The following is a 24,629-nucleotide window of genomic DNA, read 5'->3' on the forward strand; positions in this document are numbered from 1 at the left end:
CCACCGCCTCGTCCGGCGAGGAAGACGAGGAATGGCCCTGACCCATGGCTTGTAGCTGTGGTTCGTCCATGGGGTGCGAAGCCTCCGCCTCTACGGGATGTTCCGCCGGTACAGGTGGCGGCGGAACCTCAACCGGAGGTGATGGAGGGGGCCTGCTGACAGTGGCTTCCGGCACCCTGTGGTCGGAGGGCCTGGGTCGCTGGAGGGAGGGGGCGCCTTGAGCCTCATGAAAGGCCCAGGGGGTCCAGAAGCCCCATTGCTGTGGACCGTGGTCCTGTCCTTGGGGGTCTGCCCGGTGATCCCCACCGCTGCCCTCGTGCGAGGCGACCGACGGTTGGCGGGAAGGCCACGGGGGGGGGCAGAGGCACTCAGGGACTGCGCCGTCGATGCCACTAGTCTGTCCGTGGACGGTGCCGGGGACCGGTGCCGATCGTTGCGGTACCGGGAGCGAGAGCGGGACCGTCGACCGCGTGAGTACCGGCAGGTCGACCGCGATCTCGACCGTCGTCGACGGGAGCGGCTCCGAGAATGGTGACGGGAGCGGTGCCGGGATCCGGACCTTCTTCGGTGCCGACGGTCCGGAGATCGGGACCGGGATCGCCTCCGGGAGTGCGACCGGTACTGCGATGAGGAGTGGTACCGGGACTGCGACCGGCGCCGAGATGGAGAGCGGTACCGGGATGGTGACCAGTGCCGGGACCTGGATCGGCGTGAAGGTGACCGTCTCCGAGATCGGGAGCGGGAGCGGGACCTGGATCGCCTTCTATCCCATCTGTCAGGGGAAGTAGGCCGTATCATGGCCGGCTTGCCCACTGACTGCACAGCCCGCACCGGCGGTGCCGGGGGCCGGAGGCTCGGTGCCTCTGTTAGCTCTATGAGCTCCCTCGCTGTCGAGAACGTCTCGGGCGTGGACGGGAGAGGCAGCTCGATCACGGTTTGCACCGGGGAGCACGGAGGTACCGGACTCAACGGCCCTGTCGGTGCCGGAGTCGACGGTACCGGGCACGGTCGGTGCGCTGTCAAGGTCGGTACCGAGGGGGTCGACACTGGCTGCTGGACAAGCGGTCTCGATGCAGCAGTCTTCCCAGACTTTGGCTGCGGCTTCCGTTTCCCCGATGGTGAGAGGGAACGGTGCCGGGGCTTCGGTGCCGGTTGCTTCTTAAGAGTCTCAGTACCAGACCGGTCGGGGACCGCTGGAGCGCTCCGTGCCGAGGACGACGGCGGAGCTGATGGTGTCGGCACCGCAGGGGTAAGCGCCGATTCCATTAGGAGCTGCCTTAATCTAATGTCCCGCTCCTTTTTTGTTCTAGGCTTGAACGATCTGCAAATAGGGCACTTATCTGGTCGATGGGCCTCACCAAGACAACGCAGGCAGGAGTCGTGAGGGTCCCCAATAGGCATGTGCCGCTGGCAAGCCGCACAGGGCTTAAACCCCGGTGTCTTGGGCATACGCCCGCACCGGATGGGAAAAGAGGGGCTAAGCCCCCCTAATTCCCCTTAATCTACCTAATAACTTACTTAAATAACTACTACTATATACACTAACTACAAAACTAGAACCGAGGTGAGCTAGGGATGTGGAGGACAAACGAGCACTCCACTGTTCCAACGGCCGTCACGGGCGGGAAGAAGGAACTGAGGAGCGGATGGGCCGGCTGGGGTATATATCTAGCGCTATAGCGGCGCCACTCCAGGGGGCACCCAGCCAGCCCGCTGGTGTTGCTAGGGTAAAAATCTTCCGAAGAGCCGTGCACGCGCGGTGCGCACACCTAACTGGAATGCATAGGAGCAATCACTCGAAGAAGAACATGTGTATTTACAAATCTGTGTTCAGATTAGAGATGGGGCAAGTGAGGGGGACGGGCAGGAGTAGATCTGCATCTCATTTGTCTAAACCCCTCAGAGTTCACGAGGAGCTCAGAAAAATAATTCTGTTTTATTCCCTCTGGAAATAGAGAATCAAAATCCCAAATGGTCATTTTGGAGGCAGTGTGGCCCCACAGATAGTCCACTAGGTCACTCTTTCCCAAACTTGGGATGCCGCTTGTGTAGGGAAAGCCCCGGGCGGGGCGGGCCGGTTTGTTTACCTGCCAGGTCCGCAGGTCTGGCCGATCGCGGCTCCCACTGGCCGTGGTTCGCTGCTCCAGGCCAAAGGGGGCTACGGAAAGTGGCAGCCAGTATGTCCCTTGGTCCGCGCCACTTCCAGCAGCTCCCATTGGCCTGGAGCAGCGAACCACAGCCAGTGGGAGCTGCAATCGGCCGGACCTGCGGACGTGGCAGGTAAACAAACCAGCCCGGCCCGCTAGGGGCTTTCCCTACACAAGTGGCATCCCAGGTTTGGGAAACACTGCACTAGGTGGTTAGGAGATCTGAGTTCTATTCCCAGCTGTCACTGGCCTGCTTGGTGACCTGGGGCAAATCCCTTCACTTCTCTGTACTACACTTCACAAATTAGGTAAGTATCATTATCCCTATTTTACAGATTGGAATACTGATACTTACTTAATTTGAAAAGTGCTCTAAGATTTGTAGATGAAAAGTGCTATATGAGAGCTAATTATTGTTGTTATTTCACAACCAAGCCCCTGTTTATAGCTCTGTAACAGACCACGATTGGATTTCTACATTTAATAGATACTGCAAGTTTGGACATTGTGAATCTAAGAGAGATGAACCAGTTTGCATGAGTAGGATACTAATATACTGACCTGCTGTGTGACTTTTGACCAGTCAGTTCACCTCCCTGTGACTTTATTCCCCCTCCCACCCTTCATCTCTCTTTAGACCATAAGCTGTTCCGGCCAGGACCTGTCTCTGATTATATGCATACACAGTGCCTAGCACAATGGAGGACCGTCTCAGTTCAGACTTCTAGGTGCTACTGTAATACAAAATAAAATAATAACTAGTGTCCAAAGTGTACTGTGTGCTCATAGGGCAGTGATTCCATGTTATCTCCACACTGTCTGTGACAAGAATTTTCCTGTAATAGTACTAAGGGGATTTTAAATAATGATTGTTTCCAAAGGGACATTCTCTTAAACAATTGCCTCTGAAGAAAGGATGTCCCAAGTTTTTTCGAATGGATGATCCTTTCTGAGCACTATGAGCTATATTACTGGGAAGTCTAAAATAATGTGGCTCTGCAGGTTTAGTACATATCAGTATAAACTCTGGCACAAGAAACTTACACAAATATATACTGTGAGAAAGAGAGACAACTGGAAGGGGTGGCATAAATAAAAGAGAGAGCATTTTCATGGTCAGATTCTGCTTTACGTGAATAATATTTTTAGCATTAGTCTTGCTGATCTCACTAGGTGGATATTGTGTACCAAGATCAAATTTAAATTTGATATTTAAAGAGATGCCTTTCATCTAAACATGGGTCTCTTGAGAGCTATGCAGATAGATGCCTGAAGCAGTATGCACTGGAGTATATAATACTTCCCAAGAGATGAGTGTTGTGCCAGAAATCACAGGAATTCAGAGCTGATGAAATCACATCCACAGGACTTTGTTACAGAAAAAAAAATACACATGCCATACATTGAATGCTTGTTTCTGTCCTCTAACTGTGCCCCTGGAACTGCCTCAAAAACTGATTTAACAAACAGGGTTTTTTAGCTGTTTATTACATTGTGTCAGTGTCCCTTATTTACACATGATTTTTCAAAATTAAATACAAAATGAATTGGAAGTCATATTTTTATCAAATAAAAATTCTCTCCTTAGACTGTACTGTTGCTACTGCTAAGAGAAAGAGCCTCTAAGATCCAGTCACCTGGCTGATGAAGTGTCTGTAGTTTGGGCTGTATCCACTGCTCCTCCTATCCTATCAACTGTTCTTAAATCATGAGAAATAACCGGAATGGAATCATACTTTCCATAATCATATTGTTCATTTAGGCTAGTGCCAGAGGAGGCAGATTAGTACTGGGATTGCATTCTTATCTGCAGCAATACTTTCTCTGTCAGCAACATGAAATCTGAGTGGCAGAGCCTGCCTTTCTTCTCTTGCACAATAGGACCTTTGTAATATTGCAATTCCTACAATTACCCGCCTGACTAACCATCAAAATGTGACAATTTAATAGCATTCACTTTCCATTCATCCTTCATAGCGCAATGGTGAATTGCTTGTGACTCTTCCATCATCACCCAGTTACTGTGTAGTGATTAGCTTAGACTCCATTGCCATCAACTCAGTTATTGTATTATGCCTTACTGGTTATATAAATTCCTTAAAATTTGTTCTCATGCTTTCATATGCACAGTGGCTATTCTAAACCCTAGCTTTTGATAAATGAAGTGTGTTGCAGGCAAACTTAGTCTGTATTTGTGTCTTGCAGGAATGGTTCACTGTAATTGAGCACTACCACCGAACCAGTGCCACCATTACTGAACTCATCATAGGAAATGAGTACTACTTCCGGATCTTCGCTGAAAACATGTGTGGCCTCAGTGAGGATGCGACAATGACCACAGAGAGTGCTGTGATCGCAAAGGATGGTTAGCTGTCAATTATGTTCTTAAGGGGGAAGGATGGGGTTCAGAGTGGGGAAGGGAATCAGAGACAAAAGATTTGATTCTCCACTGTTTGTACCTGGTGTAGCCACTTACACCTGTGCAAAGTGAGTGTAAATTGCTACCATTCCAGTTTGGTAGTGTATGGCATTCACTACACACAACTGCAAATTATGGGACAAACAACAAACCATGGGAGGAGGATGCTTGATTTTAAATGGTAACATCAAATCCTCTCTCAATTCTGAATTATATATCTGAGCTTTCAAACAGTTTAAAATAGAAATGAAGGCATTGTTGTAATCTATACATAAACCGTTGTAAAGGAGAATGGCAGTGGGCATGACCTGAGTTCAGGAATGCTCAGTCTCTCCGATATAGTATGTCCTGTGAAGGCAGCTGCCTTAAGTTTAGAGAGATGGGGTGACAACCATCGCTTGCTGTACTAGCCAGTGCTAATGGCATTCCTATTGGCGACGCAGAACTTTGTTCTCTCACTCAAAAGAAAAGCATCTCCGTTCTGCCCATCAAAAATGGGGACTTCATAAAGGAAACTAAAAACAGTGAGTTCACAAAGCTGGCAGTTCTCCGTGAGATCTCTCGGAGTGGAAATAGTTTTCTATTTAAAAGTGGGGTGGGGGTGGTCAGAAGAGGGGCTGTAGAATTTGTTTCTTGTCACTGAAAATTCACCCCTGTGCTGAGGGCCAGCACAAGGCCCATGCACCCATGAACACCTGTTGGAGAGCCTAAGTAAGGTGTAAGTGGTGCATAGCCCTTGTGCTGGCCCTTGGCACAGGAGTGGATTTCACCTCGTATGTCCATTCTATGCATCAGCATAGTTTACAGAGAAAAATAATGTTTGTACTACTGTCAGCACCACAAGTGCAGATACATTATCAGCGAGAAAGCCAGCTCTATTAGATTTTGTTTTATACAGGATCAACACATTTTCTGCTGTCTTTATTGGTGGTGCTGTGCAATATGAAGCAGAAGAACATATGGAGTTTCAGAGACTGTGCCAGCCCAAGTTTACAGTACTGGCAATTAGGAAATACTAGTTGTAGATGGAACAAATTAGGAAAAGAAATCAGTGACAAGAGTAAATGTGGAACCTTAAGATGACGTTTTAGTCACCTCTTTGATCACTCTTACCAGCCCGCTAGTCAGTATTCATATTGTTGTACAAAGTGTGTGTGTAATTGCAGGCATGCATACAGAGTATAAATTATACTTAATATACCATGTATTCATACAACAAGAGGAGATTTTAAGTCCTCTGTACAGTATGATCAGAAACTACAGTAACTTTCCAGGCTCAATTCTGCTCTCACGCTAGTGAGAATGAGTGCAATAAATGGAGTTACATTGGTATATAAAGCAGTGGAAATTAGAGCAGACTCACTCTTTACTGTTAAATACTGTTGAAAACAGTATGAAATGCTTAACTTTGTTCTAACAGCTCCTTACATCTTGTATTTATTTCATAGGTAAAGTCTACAAAAATCCAATTTATGAAGACTTTAATTTCACCGAAGCACCAATGTTTACTCAACCTTTAATTAACACATATGCTGTAGCTGGTTACAATGCTACTTTGAACTGCAGTGTTCGAGGAAATCCAAAGGTACGGCATACCACTTAATGACACCAGTGAAGGGAAAGGAGAGTTTAATCAGTCACTAATATTTCCTAGTACTGTTCCTGTTATAATTCACACACATGCTCTAAGGAGAATCAGTGGGCTAAAGAATAGAGCAAGAGTCAGGATTCCTCAGTACTCTTTGCCGTTCTGCCATTGATTTGTTGTATCACAATGGACAAACCACATCTCCTTCGTCTCAGTTTACCCCTCTGCAACGTAGGTATTATGAGATTTACTGAGTCCACAGATTATCCTAATGAAAATATGGACTTCTCCCAGCTGATCAGGCAATCTAGGGTTGCTACTTCAGTAACTCACAAGAGCTGCATGGTCAATACATCAATAAGGATTTTGGTTTAAAACAAAATACTCTTTATAATTATAAATATTTATATTATAGTAGCGCCCAAAGGCCCAGTCAGGATCTGGGTCACATTGTGCTAGGCACTGTACAAACACATGCTCCCTGCCCGACTGAGTTTCTCTCTCTCTTTGACCAATTTTCCAGAGTAGAAAATTGAAGTGACCCAGTACAATCAGAATTCAGAATTTTTATTTAGAAGTGTTCTCTGATCCACCATTCACTGCCAACGTTTTGGATTAAGTTCTATGCACTGGTTACTAGTAAAAAAAACCAGCTTTATTGACAAACCTAGAATATTTAGATCTTGAGAATTATTAGTCAGTTTACTATTGTATGGCACAGCCTTTGTAATGTAACTGATCTACATTTTTGCCCACTGAAAAATATTACCTTGATTGAATTCAGCTAAATTATAAGGGCCACAGGGAGCTGTGCTTAAAAAACAACGGCATGATATGGCCCAAACTTATTTTTATGGATGGACTACAACTTTCCTTTTTTCAATATTTTTTCATTGTATACCACTAATATATCATTCAACTTTAATACAAGGTCACAGAAAGAGATTAACATTTAATTGCCTATATTTGTGTGCACTTTTCACCACAGCCCAAAATAACCTGGATGAAAAACAAAGTAACTATAATAAATGACCCAAGATACAGAATGTTTGGTAACCAAGGTGTCTGTACCTTGGAGATCCGCAAACCCAACCCTTATGATGGAGGCACTTACACCTGCAAAGCAGTCAATGAACTTGGAGAGGCAACAGTTGAATGCAAACTGGAAGTGAAAGGTAAGGTTTCTAAGATCAGAGCAAATCCACTCTTTGTTTAGATACAGCATATATTAAAGTCAAGAGTGCAGTAAGCAAATGCCGGGAGGTACATCCGACCACCATTTTTATTCAAATATCCATTGACGTCAAGGGTTCTTTCATGAGTGGACATGACCCTTAGGGACCAGAAGGTGTACTGCTTATGTGACAAACTCCAGCTCAACTCTCAGATGTACAGCGCATGCCACAAGCATTAGGCATGGAACAGTTTTGGATGGAAGGAGTATCTGTAAAGGATGCCAAAAGGAGTTAAACTAAACACGGCAATAAAGTTTGTCAGCCTTAAACAAAAGAAAACAAAAGGAAGTGGAAGAGGAGGTTGGAGTAGAGCTGGGGGGTTGGATCAGAGCTGTTGGAGGTAGGGGGGAGGAGCTTGGAGTGGAGCTCAGAGGGTGTGAATCATAGATGGGAGGATGGGGGCTACAGGGGGTTGGAGCAGAGCTGGGAGAGGGCTTGTACAGGCCTGAAATGGGGCTGTGGAGGTGGATCAGGAAAATAGGAGGCAGGAGGGGAACTAAAAGAGTCTGCGGGGGTGACTGCATTGGGGTTGGGGGAGCTGGGGGCTGGACTGAAGGACTCCGGAGGATGGTTGAGGAAGAGCTGGGCGGGGGTGGATCAGAAATGGAGCAGGGTGAGGGGGGCTGTGGTAGGTACTGGGGACATGTAGGGGGCCTTGAGGGAGCTGGAGGGAATCTTATCAGGAGCTGGGGGGTGGGATGGCTCAGTTGGGGCTGTGGGGGAGCTAGTGATCTGGAGGGACAGGAGGGCTGGAAAGGAGGTAGGGGATGGGGGCTGGATTGGGTCTGTGGGCCCCCCAGTGTGGGGGACCTGGAGAAGGGCAGATTTCAAAATCAGAAAAGGGTCCCCTAACCTATTCTTGCCCCAAGGTACTTTGAGGCTTTTATACACCACTGATCTAGATAGTTTTTCCACTGTCCAGTGCAGGGTTATTCCCTACAGCAGGCCTGCACAACTCGTAAAGCGGCGAGGGCCACATTACTCCAAAGAAAACAGATGAGTGCCGAAACCCCCCAGCCCCATGGAAACACACACCCCCAGCACCTCCCGGCCCCGCGAAAACACCCCGCTCCAGTACCGCCTAGCCCTGCAGAAACAAACCCTCCTTCCCCAGCACCGCCCCACCAAAACAGCTGTGGGCCAAAAAGGAAGGTTCGGGGTGGGGAGGTTATTTTAAATCAACCGGGGGCTCCCAGCTGAAGAGGTGGCTGGAAGCCCTCAGGGGCAAATTAAAGGGCCTGGGGCTCCGGTGGCTGGGGGAACCCGGAGCTTTCCGGGGCTGGGGCAGGGATTTAAAGGGCCCAGAGCTCCTGCCACTGAGGGGAGCCCAAGCCCTTTAAATCCCAGCCCCAGCCCATCCACTGGAGCCGCGGATGGGATTCAAAGGGCTCTGGGCTGCCCGCAGCGGCGGGGAGCCCTGAACCCTTTAAATCTCAGCCACGTCCGGGAATCTCTGCGGGCAGCCCAGAGCCCTTTGAATCCCGGCTGCGGCTGAGATTTAAAGGGCTCAGGGCTCGCCGGGGCTGCGGGCAGCCCAGAGTCCTTTGACTCCTGGCCGCAGCTGAGATTCAAAGGGCTCTGGGCTCCCCGCCGCTGCGGGCAGCCCAGAGCCCTTTGACTCCCAGCCGTGGCTGGGATTTAAAGGGCTCTGGGCTCCCCGTCGCCGCGGGCAGCCCACTGCCTTTGACTCCCGGCCACGGCTGGGCTTCAAAGGGCTCTGGGCTGCCGCAGCCATGGGAAGCCCTGAGCCCTTTAAATCTCAGCCGCGGCCGGGATTCAAAGGGCTCTGTGCTGCCCGCAGAGCACCGTGTGCGGGCTGTATGTTGTGCAGGCCTGCCCTACAGTATATTTTCCTACTGTTTTGGCCAATGTACTTTTAAATGCCTCAAGTAATAGCACTTCCACTAGTTCCCTAAGGAGAATCTTTCACTGGCTTATAGATCTTATTATTGTATTTGTTTTTAGGAAAAATACATATAGAAAATCATATTGATTTTGCAAACTGATATAAAGGGGAAGAAGTTGGACAGATATATGCAACCTTGAGAATATCCCTTTAAATCCATTAAATGAACAGATTTTCTGAATTCCAGATGTTTTAGTATTGACTGCAGGTATTGTGAATGGTCCTAAGGCCCAATCCAACATCTGAAGTCAATGGGATTCGGATCAGACATGCAGTAAATGGTCTAGAAAGCATATTTTCATAGGACTACCAGTTCATAAGACTTACTCTGTAGCCATTATTTTGTATGTACTGAAAGCCAATATATTTAACTTTTCTATACTGGTTGCTTTCTGTTTGTTTTGGATTATGATTAACGTTGTCTCTAATTTCTGATATATCTTGTCACATAGCTCAAATATAATAGCAAGGAAGTAATGACATAACTGGTCTGTTCAGAAAGTGGTGTGTTCACCTAATGAGAGTGGTAGTAAAGCCACATTTCTTGACTGTCCTGGTACCTTTTTACTATATTCTTGCAGGTGAAAGTGATGTCCTCATTTTAGATTTATACAGTCTGTTTCTTAATACCAAGCAAGGCTCCCTGTTTCACAGCACAGGAGAGGATCATATGGCCTAACAAAGACAGCCATTAATCACTAAAATCTAGAGGCCAAGTTAGACTAATCTTTCATTATAACTCATAAGCCCCCAAGCCCTAAATACCTTACCAGTAGTTGCCTTCAACGTTTGAATCTTTAATGTTCTGTTCACAATAAAATGGTAAAAATAACACAATTCTATGATCACAGTAAGATCTGTTTTCAGAGTAGCAGCCGTGTTAGTCTGTATCCGCAAAAAAAAACAGGAGTACTTGTGGCACCTTAAAGACTAACAAATTTATTTAAGCATGAGCTTTCGTGAGCTACAGCTCACTTCTTCGGATGCATCTCACGATGTAGCTCACGAAAGCTCATGCTTAAATAAATTTGTTAGTTTTAAGGTGCCACAAGTACTCCTGTTTTTTTTTAGTAAGATCTGTCTGTCTCTCTATGTGTCCAATGACTTAACAGGGCACTTTTTCCTACAGAATAGCTTTTAATTAAATGAAAATAGATCATATCAAACATGTTCAAACAGAAGAAACATTGTTGGTTAATATTTGTCAAATTTAGGAGTCTTAAGCATCCATAGACATTACTGTTGCCAAAGACTGTGTAGCGTTCTTCAGTAAACCCAACAGTGTTGATAATAATTGTACAAGGGAAAAGATCCAGTTTGGTGCTTTTGTTGAGAGTGAAACCCTATACTCTGGAAGTCTTTGCTACTGGACATCAGGATGAATTATAGTCTTGCCGTTTTTAGCATATGATGCAAGACCCCCCTCTTTATTCAGGCTTTCCCTGGTGTCTAAGCTACAGAATACTTTGCATCATTGACCTGGAAATCATTGACCAAGAATTGATCCTGCCCTGAACAGCGGTTTATTGAGGAATGAATGAGAGATTTTGCCATTCTGATCAATATTGATGTGAATCATGTTTCTTTACATTTGGCATTTACAAATTGATGTTTGAAGTGTAAAAATGCTTAGATCATTTTTCAATGTGTCTGTTATGCTCAGTAATGTAGTTAGGTTGAACTTTAATGTCTATGATGCAAAAAGTCATTACCAGCTACATTTGAGATGACCCCTTTGAGCCTTTTCCTGATGGGCATTTGATCTGACACCACCCACCTCTTACTACTTTTTAAAAAAAATAATTTATAAGACTCTAGTCTGGTGCTCTGGATGGTGCACAAAAAACTGCAAACAATCCAAAATACTACCACTGACAGCCATGCCTACCCTCATCCACGACTGACTACTTCCACAGCTTGTTACATGAAAGAAAAACAATTCTTCACAACTCAGCTCCTAACATCGCCCATGCTCCACCCCTCAGTTAGATCTCTTCATCCCCCGATCATCCATCCCAAGGGGAATCCTCGGTAAACATGTAGTCTTGCAGCATGTCCTGAAGGTCACACTATCAAGTTTTCAGCAGACCCAACTCAGGAAGCAAGTTCGAAAGCCAAAGAATCACTCAGCAAGAATGTCAAACTAGCAGCCCTGTCCTTTTCATACTGTCAGGGACAGCAAGCTTAGGTACCTCAAATAACCTCAGTTGCTGTGGTATCACATCCTAGATTAGCAAACAACCATGCATGTGCTGTGATGGGAAGAAGGGTGTGAAACTCACTCCCCTTAGCGGTGCCTCAGTCCATCCTTCCCCACTCTTAAACAGAACCTTCCACTACCCCGTCCCCCAGCTTCACCCTCAAGAGCTCTGAAGCACGATCATTGTTGGATCCTTATTTATAGCTTCCATGCCTCCTTTTTCCCCTAAATAACTCAACATTTACGTTAAAAAAGTAAAGTGGATGATCGTGGCAGACCCCAGAGACTATACAAAAGCTGAAAGTCTTCATGTTCAAAGCATGTAATTGTATCCACTTTCTGCATCAGATCTGGAAAGAGTCCTAGAAATAGCTGTGTGTTTTGTCAGCGTCCTGGGCTGTGCATTCTTACTGTCTTTGACCAATTCTTTGTTTAACCCACGTCACACCTCTCTTGTTGATTGACTGGTTTTTAAATCTAAACTCATGTTAACCATTGGGCAGTCCAGCGCGCACACACCCCCAACTCATGAGGCATGCAAATCCATTTTCCCTTCCTGATCCCCAACAATTAGGGACCACGAATCATCTCTCTTGTTTATATTCCTTCCTTTAAACTAGCATATTTAGCCATTAATTCTGTCATCTTTCAAAAGAAGGTTCAGACTAGCATGTTGTTCGACTCAAATACAGTACATCTGTTGAGAGGTTTCAGTCTTGCTGCTATTAAAGTCAGGGAGAGTGTAACCATGGCATTCAACTGGAGCAGGATCAAGCCTGTAATCAGCAATTGTACTGAACATAAGAATGGCCATACTGGGTCAGACCAATGGTCCATCTAGCCCCGTATCTTCTCTTCCAACAGTGGCCAGAGCCAGATACTTCAGAGGAAATGAACAGGACAGTGCAATTTTTTCAGTGATCCATCCCTTGTTGTCCAGTCCCAGTTTTTGGCATCTGTGCATTAATAAACAGTCCGGGTTTGCTATGTGAAAAAGAGACAAATGCAGTGGGTATCGCACATAGCCAGATTGTAAAAACATAACTTTACAGGTGTTCCCCATCCATCCACTTATATGCTGGTTGTACACTCTGCCCGTCTGCTGCCTCAGCGGGAGCGATCAGATGCTTGAGCAGCACAACAACACAAAGAAAAGTGATCTCTGGAGGAAAGGCATTCTGAGTCAATGGAAACAAATCATTGTGTATATATTTTTTTTCAAATGTAGCTTCTGCTTTACTCCAGGAAGTAAAAAAGTAGAGCCTGAGTCTACAGTCATTTTTCAGGCAAAACATTATTGATTTCAAAGTGAATTTTTCCTGGTTAAGGACTGCAGGTCAAAGCTAGAATGTAAGAGATATTACATAACTGGTGAGTTTAACAGCTACAGTACTGTAACTACTTTTTTTTGGATAGCACATCATGTTAGACAGATATACACTATACAAAAATATATGTTGCACTAACTCTCATTTTTCTAAATAGTCCAGAATTTCTTTCCTCTGTTTCTGAGCTGTTAGTAATCTCTGTTTTAACATGTAGACATATTCCTAGGAATGTCACAAAAATATCATGGATACAGTATACTACTCATATTTTATATGGTATCTAAATAAATGAAAAGTTATGGTAATAGCATGGTATACCAATAGTGCATTACAATTGTCTTCTTTTATCACTTTGCATATATCATCTTAGGCTTCAAATCTAGACTCTCAGGAGTTACAAATTTTACCTCATTTCTTTAAACATTTTATTGATAATAATAGACAAATAGAATAACAAGTATTTCATTTTACCGTCAGTGAAATGTTTTCTGTTCATAGATGTTATTTATTTCTGATAAACCACAGCATTTGCTTAATCTTTTTCAGGTCTATTAGATGTACTTAAAATGGCAAACAGTTGGGCTATTTACTATAATAGCATGACAAGTTTATTTGTCTACAAGGGTGCTGAAAAAGTTCATGCTGCAATTTGTAAAAGACCTTTGTTAAAAAAAAAATTCTATCTGAACTATGTCTTGGAAGATGACAAGCTATATAAACACAGAATTCCATTAAAACTATTATTATATTTTTCACACACTCTCTCCCCAAAGAAAATGTTTAAAATATTTTTTACGGTTCCTTGGGCTAGATTCCTAATCGTGGCTGGTTTGTCATAAGAATTTGTAATTCGTCTTGTTTTGTTTTCAGTATATAGAACCTGTTCCAAAACCCATTGAAATCAATAGAAAGACTCCCTTTGACTTCAGTTGACTTTGGATCAGGCCCTAAGATAATTCATCATGAATAGGGCCCTACCAAATTCACGGTCCATTTTGTTCAATTTCACAGTCACAGGATTTTTAAAATTGCAAATTTCATGATTTCAGCTATTTACATTGGAAATTTGATGGTGTTGTAATTTTTGGAGTCCTGACCCATCAAGGAGTTGTAAGGGGGGTTGGTAACTAGGGACACAAAGGAGGCACCAGCTAAAAGGAGGCACGTGATCCCCTCATGTGACTCCTCCCCAACCTGTTCCCCACATGACCCCCCATGTGACTCCTCCCTGCCCCCAGCCCAGGGACCCTGCGCTCTCCCCATCCCACGTTACCTGGCGGGCGGGAGGATGCTCTGCTCCAGTCCCCCTGGCCTGTGTGAAGCCACTAATGCACTCTCCTAGGCAGCCTCCAGCCACACTGCCTGCCTGGGATGTTGCCTGTGGTGCAGCATGCAGCAGCTGCTCTCTCCCAGGCAGCCTCCAGCCACACACAGTCTGCGAGCTGCACCGGGCATCGTGGCCAGGAGGCTGGAAGAGGAGAGGATCTGGCCCTGCCTCTTCCCTTCCAGCTCTGGCCCTGTCCCTTCATCTTCCCAGCTGCTGGCCTTGCCTCCCTCAGTGTTTTGGGGAGGGTCACATGACCCTTCGCCCCCCCTCCCCCACAGGTCACCTGCTGGCAACAGCCTGCCTTTAGAGCTGGGCAGCTGGAGAGTAGGGGCTAGTCCCCGGGAGCCCAGCTCTGAAAGCAGAGCCACCACCAGCAACAGCAGCACAGAAGTAAGGATGGCATGGTATGATATAAGGGGGGAGGGATAGCTCAGTGGTTTGAGCATTGGCCTGCTTAAACCCAGGGTTGTAAGTTCAGCCCTTGAGGGGGCCACTTAGGGATCTGGGGCAAAAATCAGTACTTGGTCCTGCTAGTGAAGGCAGGGGGCTGGACTCAATGACCTTGCAAGGCCCCTTCCTGTTCTATGAGATAGGTATTTCACCATATATAATTATTACTTCTGTGCTGCTGCTTGCAAAGCTGGGCCCTCAGTCAGCAGCCAGGTCTGAAGGCAGCACAGAAGTAAGAGTGGCAATACTGTGACACCCCTAAAATAATCTTGTAACCCCCCCCCCCCTGCAATTCCCTTCTGGGTCAGGACCCCCAGTTTGACAAATGCTGGTCTCCCCTGTGAAATCTATTTAGTATAACATAAAAGCACACAAAAGACCACATTTCACAGGGGGAGACCAGATTTCATGGACCATGACGTGTTTTTCATGGCCATGAATTTGGTAGGGTCTTAATCATGAACCTGTTGTCATGAGATAATTGACTACTTTGGAGAGAGTGATCAGCCTTAAGAGCAGGGCCAGCTTCAGGGTTTTTGCTGTCCCAAGCAGCCCAAAAAAAAGAAAAAAAAGCCACGATCACGATCTGCAGCTCTACCGCCACCGCTTCAGTCTTCGGCGGCAATTCAGCGGCTGGTCCTTCGCTCCGAGAGGGAGTGAGGGACCGGCCGCCAAATTGCCACTGAAGACCCGGACGTGCCGCCCCTCACCGTTGGCCGCCCCAAGCAGCTGCTTGCTGGGCTGGTGCCTGGAGTTGGCCCTGCTTAAGAGTGAAGCCAAGGTTGCTTATCGCTTCAATAACTCGATGATAGTAATGGATTCTGAGAAAAGTTGCAATTCGTTTTAATCATATTTAAAAAACTAAGTTGTTAAATAAATTAATTGAGAACAATTTCAAACAAGAATAAATACCAGTACGAATATTCTAATTCTGCAGTGTTATATCATGGAATAATTACCCCAGGAGAACCATTCTTCTTGGCGGGGAAGAAACAGGTTTATAAAAAGCATATTCCACTGGACATTACCTTCCATTCCATTCCTCTCTTTTTACATCAAAATGTATTTGCATGTAAAGTGTGTATTCCTTAGTTGCTTTTAGATTGTATACTAGCTAGTGTCTCATGGCATACATTGGCTATGTCACATGAGCAAAGAAGGCCAAATTAATCAAGAATGTAGGAGCTAACATCAGAGTTATGCAAAGTTGAGGCAAGAATTTATACTTTCTCATTAGACATAAAACCATGCATATATGTGTGTGTAAAAAACAAACAAAAAAGAAACCTTAAATGTATGCAACTCCCTTTGTCAAGGTGACTCAATTTCTCTCAAGAGGTGATCTGCATCTCAGAGGATCAGGTTTAAGTTAGTTTGATATAACCTGGAGAATTATTGAAAGAACAGAGCTATCAACGTGTTATCCATTTTAATTAAAAAAAGTATTCCTTATTGTAAACTAGATTTCTATTCTGAATTGGTACTTAGAACTTCAATACAGGCTGACACTTGGCATGCAAAGTCTAAGGGGGAAATACTAACTCTATTGAAGTCAATGGGACCTTTCCATTGATTTCAGTGGGTATGTCTACATGCAATTAAACACCTGCACCTGGCCCATGCAGTTGACTCGGACTTGCGGGGCTCCGGCTAAGGGGCTGTTTAATTGCAGTGTAGACTCCCGGGCTCAAGTTGCAGTTTGAGCTCTGGGACCCTTCTACCTCACACGGTCCTACAGCCCAGACTCCAGTCCAAGTCCAAACGTCTACACTGCAATTAAACAGGCCTGCAAGCCCAAGTCAGCTGGCATGGGCCAGCTGCAGTTGTTTAATTGCAGTATAGACATACCCACACAGTGGGGCCAGGATTTCACCCTTAGAACCAAATAAATTATCTATGAGCATAACTCTGTTGACTTCAAATTCAGCTTCAGCTGAATTACACCAGCAGAGAATTTACCCCTTTAAATAGAAAGGACATTTTTAACATTACCAACATTCAAAAATATCAACTTTGCCATTTTTAAGTTGCAGAAATGCCCAAACACTGAGAATTTACCCCTTTAAATAGAAAGGACATTTTTAACATTACCAAAATTCAAAAATATCAACTTTGCCATTTTTAAGTTGCAGAAATGCCCAAACACTGATATTTCCAGTACTGGAGGCTTTCAGGTGCACAATTTAAAAACTTACTCTTGTGACACAATTAAGCTAGAATGTACTGCAACCATTTTAGATATTTTTGAATATTTCTTTTTGTAAATGGCTGCTACAGTTTAGTGCCCATACATAGCACTACGTACGTAAAATACGTAATTAAAACTAATGGTTCCTATAGAGTAAATGGCATGTCTTAACTAATGTAAATATGTATTTGTGTACAGGTACATAATAAGGAACTGGTGTGTAACTAGTCTATACTTGATAATTTTGCCTTTTAGAGTTTCAACATATGTATATATATATATATATAATGCTATGTGTGTGGGTTTTTTCCTGTGTTGAAAAACACAAATATATATATATGTTTTAGCTTCGCCTGAAGCTAAGTTTGGAAACTTTTATTCTAAAAGTCAATTGACAATTTGACTGGCTTCACTGTGTACTCTAGACTAATTTCAGAAGACAGTCATATTTGTTTGTGCATATTAATATCACATATTAATTATAATTTTGAAGTGATACTGGATCCCTGCCATTTACTTTCCATGTGCTTCTATTTCTTACATATTTTACATGACTAAGGATTAAAACATCATCTTGTCATAATTATGAACATAATTTCACCCAACAAGTTCTCGACTTTGGTGTTAGCAATTAAGTGCTTATTTCTCTTTCTCTCTCTCCCTTAGTTGCACAGTAAGGATTTTTGAATGTATATTGCCATCTAAGGTAAGCTTTCATATGGTTCTTGCATATGAAGCTTATGTCTGTTTTCACGTCATACAAAGCCTGCCAAGTATGGCATGATTTTCATTATGTCATTTAATGAAAATGTTTTTAAATCAATAACTTAATAATTAGAATTTATATTACACTATCCATAAACTAACAATTAACCCTTAATTTTTCCAATAATTGCTTGTTATAGAAACTCCCGTTAGTAGTACATCCACTTACTTTCTGCTAGTGAAAATGCTTCAACTGAATTTAACAGAGCATGAGTTAGGTTAATTACTTACCATAGAGAAAATACAAGTAACATAAGAGCATTTTTCATCTACAGTCAATTATTTGCATCTAAGGATAGACTTCTAAATAAATGAGACCATTTTTATATCACTTAATTTTATTTAAAAATGAATGATTCTTATGAAAATTTGCATTACACAAGTTTTAAAGAATGCTATAAAGCATGCCATTTTTTGTCTGTATTAAGCATTTACCTAAGACTAGGAAAGCACAACTCTGAAAGAGTGATAAGGTTAAATGATGTAGCTCACTTACTTGGACCTACAATTAAATAATGTCTCCTTAGTAGGAAAATGTTGTTAATAGATATATTGGCTTGTCCTAAATTGTGTAAATAGAATAAGATTATATCAATATTGGATCAGTCATTTTAATCTAGCTGAAATGTACAGTTTGCTCACGTAGAGAGAATGATGTGTTCATTCTGAAAATGTACTTTTGCTTTAAAACTTTTGGTGTGCTACAGAAATGCCTCAGAAGGTAAGTATTATTAGGGGTTGGTTGTGTTTGCACCTTGCAGAAGTGAACATCCATGCAGACTTATAAAAGGTACAGTAGTAATGCAGTTTCTTTATCACGCATACCAACCTTTCCTATCGAGGAGGGGTGATCTCTAATATTTTTAGCAAAATATTTGCCATTTTCCCACTGTCCCTCTCTGACGGTTCATGGAGTACCCAAGACTGAGACACACACCTTTTTACCCCCTGCATCTAAGGAGAGGAAGCCTTGTCTCAGGTAGTTCAGTGTTAGCTCTCTAACATCACCAGCCTGCTAGCCACTCAGGCACTCTCCTCTGGGCTAATCCAGTGCTGTCATCATCTTGTAAGTTAGCATTAGGTGCACCCTCGTCCCCAAGTCCCTTTGAATCATTCTCCTGTGATATCCATCTCCTGACACTGGCTACTCACAGAAATCCCAGGTCCTCTGCTCTTAGAGGAGCAGTGTACCCCAATTGGCTAGTTTTACCTTAAACCACTGCTCCAGTAAAATCACACAGTATGCGTGAGCACTTACAACAAAACAAGATTAGGTTTATTTAAAAAAGGAGAGTTAACTAGAAACAAGAGAGAGTGGTGGAAGCATGGTACAATACAAAACAAAATCATAAAATTCAAAGCTGGGTCTAAAAACAGACCCACACACAGTGAAAAATGTAAAATTTTCTCATGTATCTAAATATATTAAAATCTATTTTAAAGGTCTCAAGCCAACTTGCAGGGCTGCCCAGAGGGGGGGCAAGAGGGGCAATTTTCCGCAGGCCCCGGGTCCCGCCGGGGCCCCCACGAGAGTTTTTCGGGGCTCCTGGAGTGGGGTCCTTCACTCGCTCTGGGGGGCCCGGGCCCCCAGAGCTTCTTCCGCTCCCGGTCTTCAGTGGCGGGGGGGTCCTTCCGCTCCAGGGCGGAAGGACCCCTCCGCCGGCGAATTACCGCCGAAGTGGGACCCGCTGCTGAAATGCAGCCAGGTCTTCGGCGGTAATTCGGCAGCGGGGGGCCCTTCTGTTCTGGGACCTACCACCGAAGTGCCCCGAAGACCCGCGGTGGGGCTCCCCTGCCGCTGAATTACCGCCGAAGACCCGGCTGCACTTCGGCGGCGGGTCCCGCTTTGGCAGCAGGGGGCCCCTGCCGTGGGTCTTTGGGGCACTTCGGCGGCGGGTCCCAGAACAGAAGGGCCCCCCCGCCACCGAATTACCGCCGAAGCGGGGGCCCCCCACCGCCGAAGACCCCAGGCCCCCGGAATCCTCTGGGCGGCCCTGCCAACCTGTGCCCTCCATCACACCGGGCTAAATTCTGGATCACTCCATTGTCTTCATGATAGCCCCAGGTTTACATTGTGCCAGTGTAACTAAAAACAGGTTTGGTCCTATCTCTTTACCCATACAGTGCCAGACACTGCTGCCTGTCAAAGTTCCAAAGCAAGCCCAACTCCCCAGATACAAGAAACAGAGCTTTCCAGAGGGTCGGAAGGGACAAAGCAACACACAGCATTGTGAGACCCCTCAGTTCTTATTGGGACCTACCACCTTTGTCACCTCTGTCCAGCCTGTCCTCGTCTATCCCTCCACGAATGCAAGTCAACGCCATACCATTCTGTTTTGTTGAGAGCACTTCTTTCCATTTCTGGCCAAAGAGTTTTGTCATGGGATCGGCCCAGCGTGTTTTCGGTCTGCCCAGCAGTCGCTTGTGGTCTCTGGAGATACAATCACTGATGAGGGTGTCCACCTATTGTCTTGTCTGCAGACTACATGACCCGCCCATCTTCAGTTTGCATTGTATATCACCTGCACTACACTGGTCACCTCTGTATGCCTTCCGATCTCCTCATTCGGTATGTGATCACGGAGCGATATCTTACACATTCGCCTTTCCATTGCTCTCTGACAGTGAATTTTTCTTCCTCTGATTTCGTCGTTGACCAGCTTTCCGCTCTGTATATCATTGCTGTCAGAACAGTGAAGTTAAACAGTTCTTTCCTTTTCTTCATGGGCAGTTCATCATCCGTTAGACATCTCTTTATTTTGTTGAAACTTGCCACCCCACCTTTCATCTCCTACTGCATTCCCCTTTGAATGAGTTGTCTCTGCTCAGCTGCTGACCCAGGTAAATATATTTTCGACCTCCTCGATTTCTTTCCCGTTTACACTGATGATTCCTTCTGCACAATGCTCATTACACATCCACTTCGTCTTTGACATCTTCACTTCCAACGCAATATCATGAGAAAGTCTTTGCAGTTTCTGCAATTTGTTCTCCAGTTCTGCTGTGTCCTTTGCCAGTATTACACAGTCATCAGTGAAGAGAAGATGCGTTAACTGTTCTCCGTCAATACTGATTCCTTCTTCCCAGTTCAATTTCTTGAACAGCAACTCCAGTACTGCTGCAAACAGCTTCAGTGAGATTGTGTCGCCTTGTCTGACTTCTCTGCATATAGTAATAATGCAGGGGACAGTGAATAATGTTATCTGTTGAGCAATTGTGGTTAATTTATTCCAGCAGGTCAATGTACCTCAGGTCAGTTCCAAGAGCATTGAATACAGTGTTGATCTCTACCGAGTTGAATGCCTTTTTGTAGTTGACAAATGCAATACACAATGGTACTTTGTATTCCTTGCATTTTTCGATGAGCTGCCGAACTGAGTGGATGTGATCAGTTGTCGAATACCCCGAGCGGAAACCAGCTTGTTCTCTGCTTTCGTGAATTTCAAGATCCTTCTTAATCTGATTGAGTATGATGTGGATGAAGACTTTATACACTTGAGAGAGGTGTGATCGGACAGTAGTTGCTCAGTTCTTCTGGATCGCCTTTCTTCATCAATAGTATTGTTTTCATTTTCTTCCATGCATCTGGCACACGCTTGCTATTGATGTAGATGGTGAACCACTGTGCCAACACTTTGAAGAGAGTATCTTCCCCTACTTTGAGATATTCCGGCCAAACATCGTCCACTCCCAGACTTCTCCCTTTCTTTATGTTACAGACTGTGTATTCAATTTCTTCCTACATAACATCAGGAATTTCTTCTGTAACCTGCTGCCTTGACAGTGTACGCTGGATGCGAGGAGTAGAGGTCAGTGTAGAATTTTGTACATATTTCATTCATCTTGCTCCTTTTCAATGTCCTTTCACCATTTACATTTTTCAGCGCTGCCAGGATGATCTGTTTCAGCCTAACATCTCTTTGTACCTTCTTCAGACTCTCATTCTTTTTGGACTCCTCTCTCAATTTCTTATTTCTAAAGTCTTTGTAGTCTTCTTTGATCTTCACACAAATTTCTTTGCACAGTGTTCTGTATTATTCACCCATTTTTCCTTCTAATTTCATGCACACCCTCGTGGCCATCAGATTCACAGTTTCCTCGCTGATCCTCTGCTTGGGTCCCAGCATTTTCAATGCCTTTGCCTTCTTAGTTGCTGAGATTATGTGTGAGATAAACTCTTCGTAGTCCTCATCGATGTTCTTGTTGACCTTATACTCAAGGTCCATTTCACTCACTTCCTGTGCAAATGCCTGTTCACTGAAGTGCCATTTTTGCTTCAATTTCTGGCTTCTCTTAACTCGGTCTTGGGATCTATGGGAACTACCATAATATAAATTTTTAATAATAAAGCTGCAGGAAGCTGGGAAACAATCATATCACTATGAATAGCAGCCCACTTGACAAATTCTTCCACAGGGGTCTCCCCAAACCTGGGCAGACTCCTCACACCTATGGCTTTCATGGGCTCCAGTGGCTAGCACTAGATGTTTGTAGGAGAGGTCATGAATGAGCCATAATTTTAGGGGAAACTGTGACAAATTTTGAACCCTAGTAACTGATTTACATTTTCAAGGTGCTGCCTGCAACAAAGAAAGTTAAATGTATCACCTTAAAAAAAATAACACAATTACTGAGATGTGTCTTGATAATTCTGTTTTTCCTCAGAATCAAGGAAGAGAGGGAATGGGGGAAGCACATCCTCTGGCTTCACACCTCTCAAAGACCAGCTCTGACAGCAGTATTTGACAGTATTCATTGATTCATTGTGTGGAGTGCCTACTGCCAGTTTGGAAGGAGCATATGCAGTGTACCCATGGCTCCCCTCCAAATGTTGACCCTGCAGTCTTTCCATGTACATTAACTCCCCTCCATACAATGCAGAAGAGGAGCATCTGGCCTTAGTGATTTCCTTAAGGTCACGGTATCAGAAAAAGGTTTCATTTTCCAGAGTTGCTGGCTCCCACACCTGTGCTCACACTATAATAAGGGCCAGTGCCATATTGAAGGTGCTGAAACTAAAATGAAAGCTCACTGCTGTATCTTAGGAGAGGAGATTTTTTACAATAGAAACAGGAATAATACTCATGCCAATTCTACTTCATTTATTTGAGAATTTATGGTCAGATTTTCAAAGAACTTTTTGAAAATCAGGCTACTTAATTAGGTGCCTAAATATGGGCTTCAGAACCTAAATTCAGGCATCTGTTTTTGAAAATCCTGGCCTTTTTCTGTAATTCTTTCATACACATAAATAAGTTACACATACTTCAGTCAAATTCCAAGAGGTATAGTAAATATTTTGCTAAATGTTTATTATAAAATCCAGCACTAATAATGTGAATCTGCATTTCTTGTTTTTTTTCTGCGTGTCAAGTTCTCTGCACTGGACTTTCTTAGTCAAATTCTACCCTTAGATACACTTCATGCAACTCCATTGAAATGAACAGGGTTGATGAAGATGAAGCTATTCATTGTGTATCGGTAGGGTTGTATTTTGTTGCAACTGATGACCGACCCTGGCCCATTATAGGTGAAATACACCCCTTTGCAAGGGGCCAGCACAAGTTCTATGCACCACTTAAAATCCCAACTTAGGGCTTAAATTCTGAGGAAACTTTGTGCTGGCCTGTTGCACAGGGGTAAATTTCACCGTGTGTCAAGAGAAAATATAGCATAGGGACTGACTAGATCTCTGTCACTTAACTGGGTCAATATTTTTCACAGAGAGACAGAGAAATATTTTTAAAAAAATCTATTTCTCCTCGTAATTTTAACCATTTGATTGTCTTGTTTCTTGTCCATAGGTGGACTTTCATTCTTCAGACTGTTAATGCAAGGGGTGCCTCCGCATATCATTCATTCATATATGCAAGAAATGCAAGCAGGCAACCCTGAGGGAAAGTGAGATCCCGTCCACAGTGCTTTCCCGCCACTGCATTGGAAACTGGTAGCCAGCATTACAGCGTTTTAATTCTTGCAATAGCATCACAACAGTGTGCCTCCCTGCTTTTTTCCCCCTTCCTGCTGCTGAAAATAAAAGTTACGCATGGATTGCTTTGGGGTTGAAATTGAAGCCAAGACACATTTTGTAACGTTCAGCATTGTTTTCTGTTTGATAATGTGTTTTGTTTGTTTTTTAATGAGAAAGGAGAAGAAGCCATGTAATACGCATGAGAAGACAATCTTCTACTTTGTACTTTGTAGGGCTAGGCATATTTTTGTCAGAGTGAAAGTAGACTGATCAACCAATGGCAATCCAGTAGGGCCTTGACATACATACCTCTTTTGATAATGGAGCTTATTCATCTAACAGTAGTTCAAAATAATACGGTTTTGCTATAAACTGACTGTTTAATACACATACATTTAATGGTAATTTCAGTTGAATATTTCTTCATCTAGATGATTTATATTTCTTATGACTCACCCACAAATCAAGTTTCTTTCAACTGAAATTAAAGTGTTTTATTTAATGTACAATAAACATGAAGTGTTTAAGACCTTCCAAAATACTGTTTATTGATTGTTATTTTACATTATCTCACCATATTACTATTTAAGAACATAAGAACGGTCATACTGGGTCAGACCAAAGGTCCATCTAGCCCAATATCCTGTCTCCCAGGAGTGACCAATGCCAGGTGCCTCAGAGGGAAAGAACAGAACAGGTTATCATCAAGTGATCCATCTCCTGTTGCCCATTCCCAGCTTCTGGCAAACAGAGGCTAGGGACACCATCCCTGCCCATCCTGCATGAATTTATCTAGTTCATTTTTGAACCCTGTTATAGTCTTGGCCTTCACAACATCCTCTGGCAAGGAGTTCCACAGGTTGACTGTGCGTTGTGTGACAAAATACTTCATTTTGTTTGTTTTAAACCTGCTGCCTATTAATTTCATTTGGTGGCCCCTATTTCTTGTGTTATAAGTAGTAAATAACACTTCCTTATTTACTTTCTCCATAGCAGTCATGATTTTATAGACCTCTATCATATCGTCCCTTAGTCGTCTCTTTTCCAAGCTGAAAAGTCCCAGTCTTATTAATCTCTCCTCATATGGAAGCCGTTCCATACCCCT

General features: G+C 44.0%; 1 protein-coding gene and 1 pseudogene across 7 annotated transcripts in view; one reads left to right on the top strand and one right to left on the bottom strand.

The window, feature by feature from the left end:
* The window catches only part of MYBPC1 (myosin binding protein C1), a 116,342-nt gene extending 92,297 nt beyond the window's left edge, over nt 1-24,045 (top strand). For 4 of the 7 annotated variants that reach the window (XM_039483576.1, XM_039483595.1, XM_039483608.1 and 1 more), the window contains 4 exons: nt 4,353-4,512; nt 6,015-6,151; nt 7,143-7,329; nt 23,358-24,045. In XM_039483576.1, the coding sequence (XP_039339510.1) occupies nt 4,353-4,512; nt 6,015-6,151; nt 7,143-7,329; nt 23,358-23,458 (585 nt within the window). In that variant the 3' untranslated portion in view covers nt 23,459-24,045. Of the gene's footprint in view, nt 1-4,352; nt 4,513-6,014; nt 6,152-7,142; nt 7,330-17,454; nt 17,495-23,357 lie in introns of all 7 variants that reach the window. The other 3 variants (XM_039483618.1, XM_039483586.1, XM_039483601.1) reach the window with 3 other exon arrangements.
* LOC120369878 lies at nt 19,940-22,322 on the bottom strand (annotated as a pseudogene).
* Nucleotides 24,046-24,629: the final 584 nt, after the last annotated feature.

This window comes from Mauremys reevesii, linkage group 1 (assembly GCF_016161935.1).
Source record: "Mauremys reevesii isolate NIE-2019 linkage group 1, ASM1616193v1, whole genome shotgun sequence".
NCBI lineage: Eukaryota > Metazoa > Chordata > Testudines > Geoemydidae > Mauremys > Mauremys reevesii.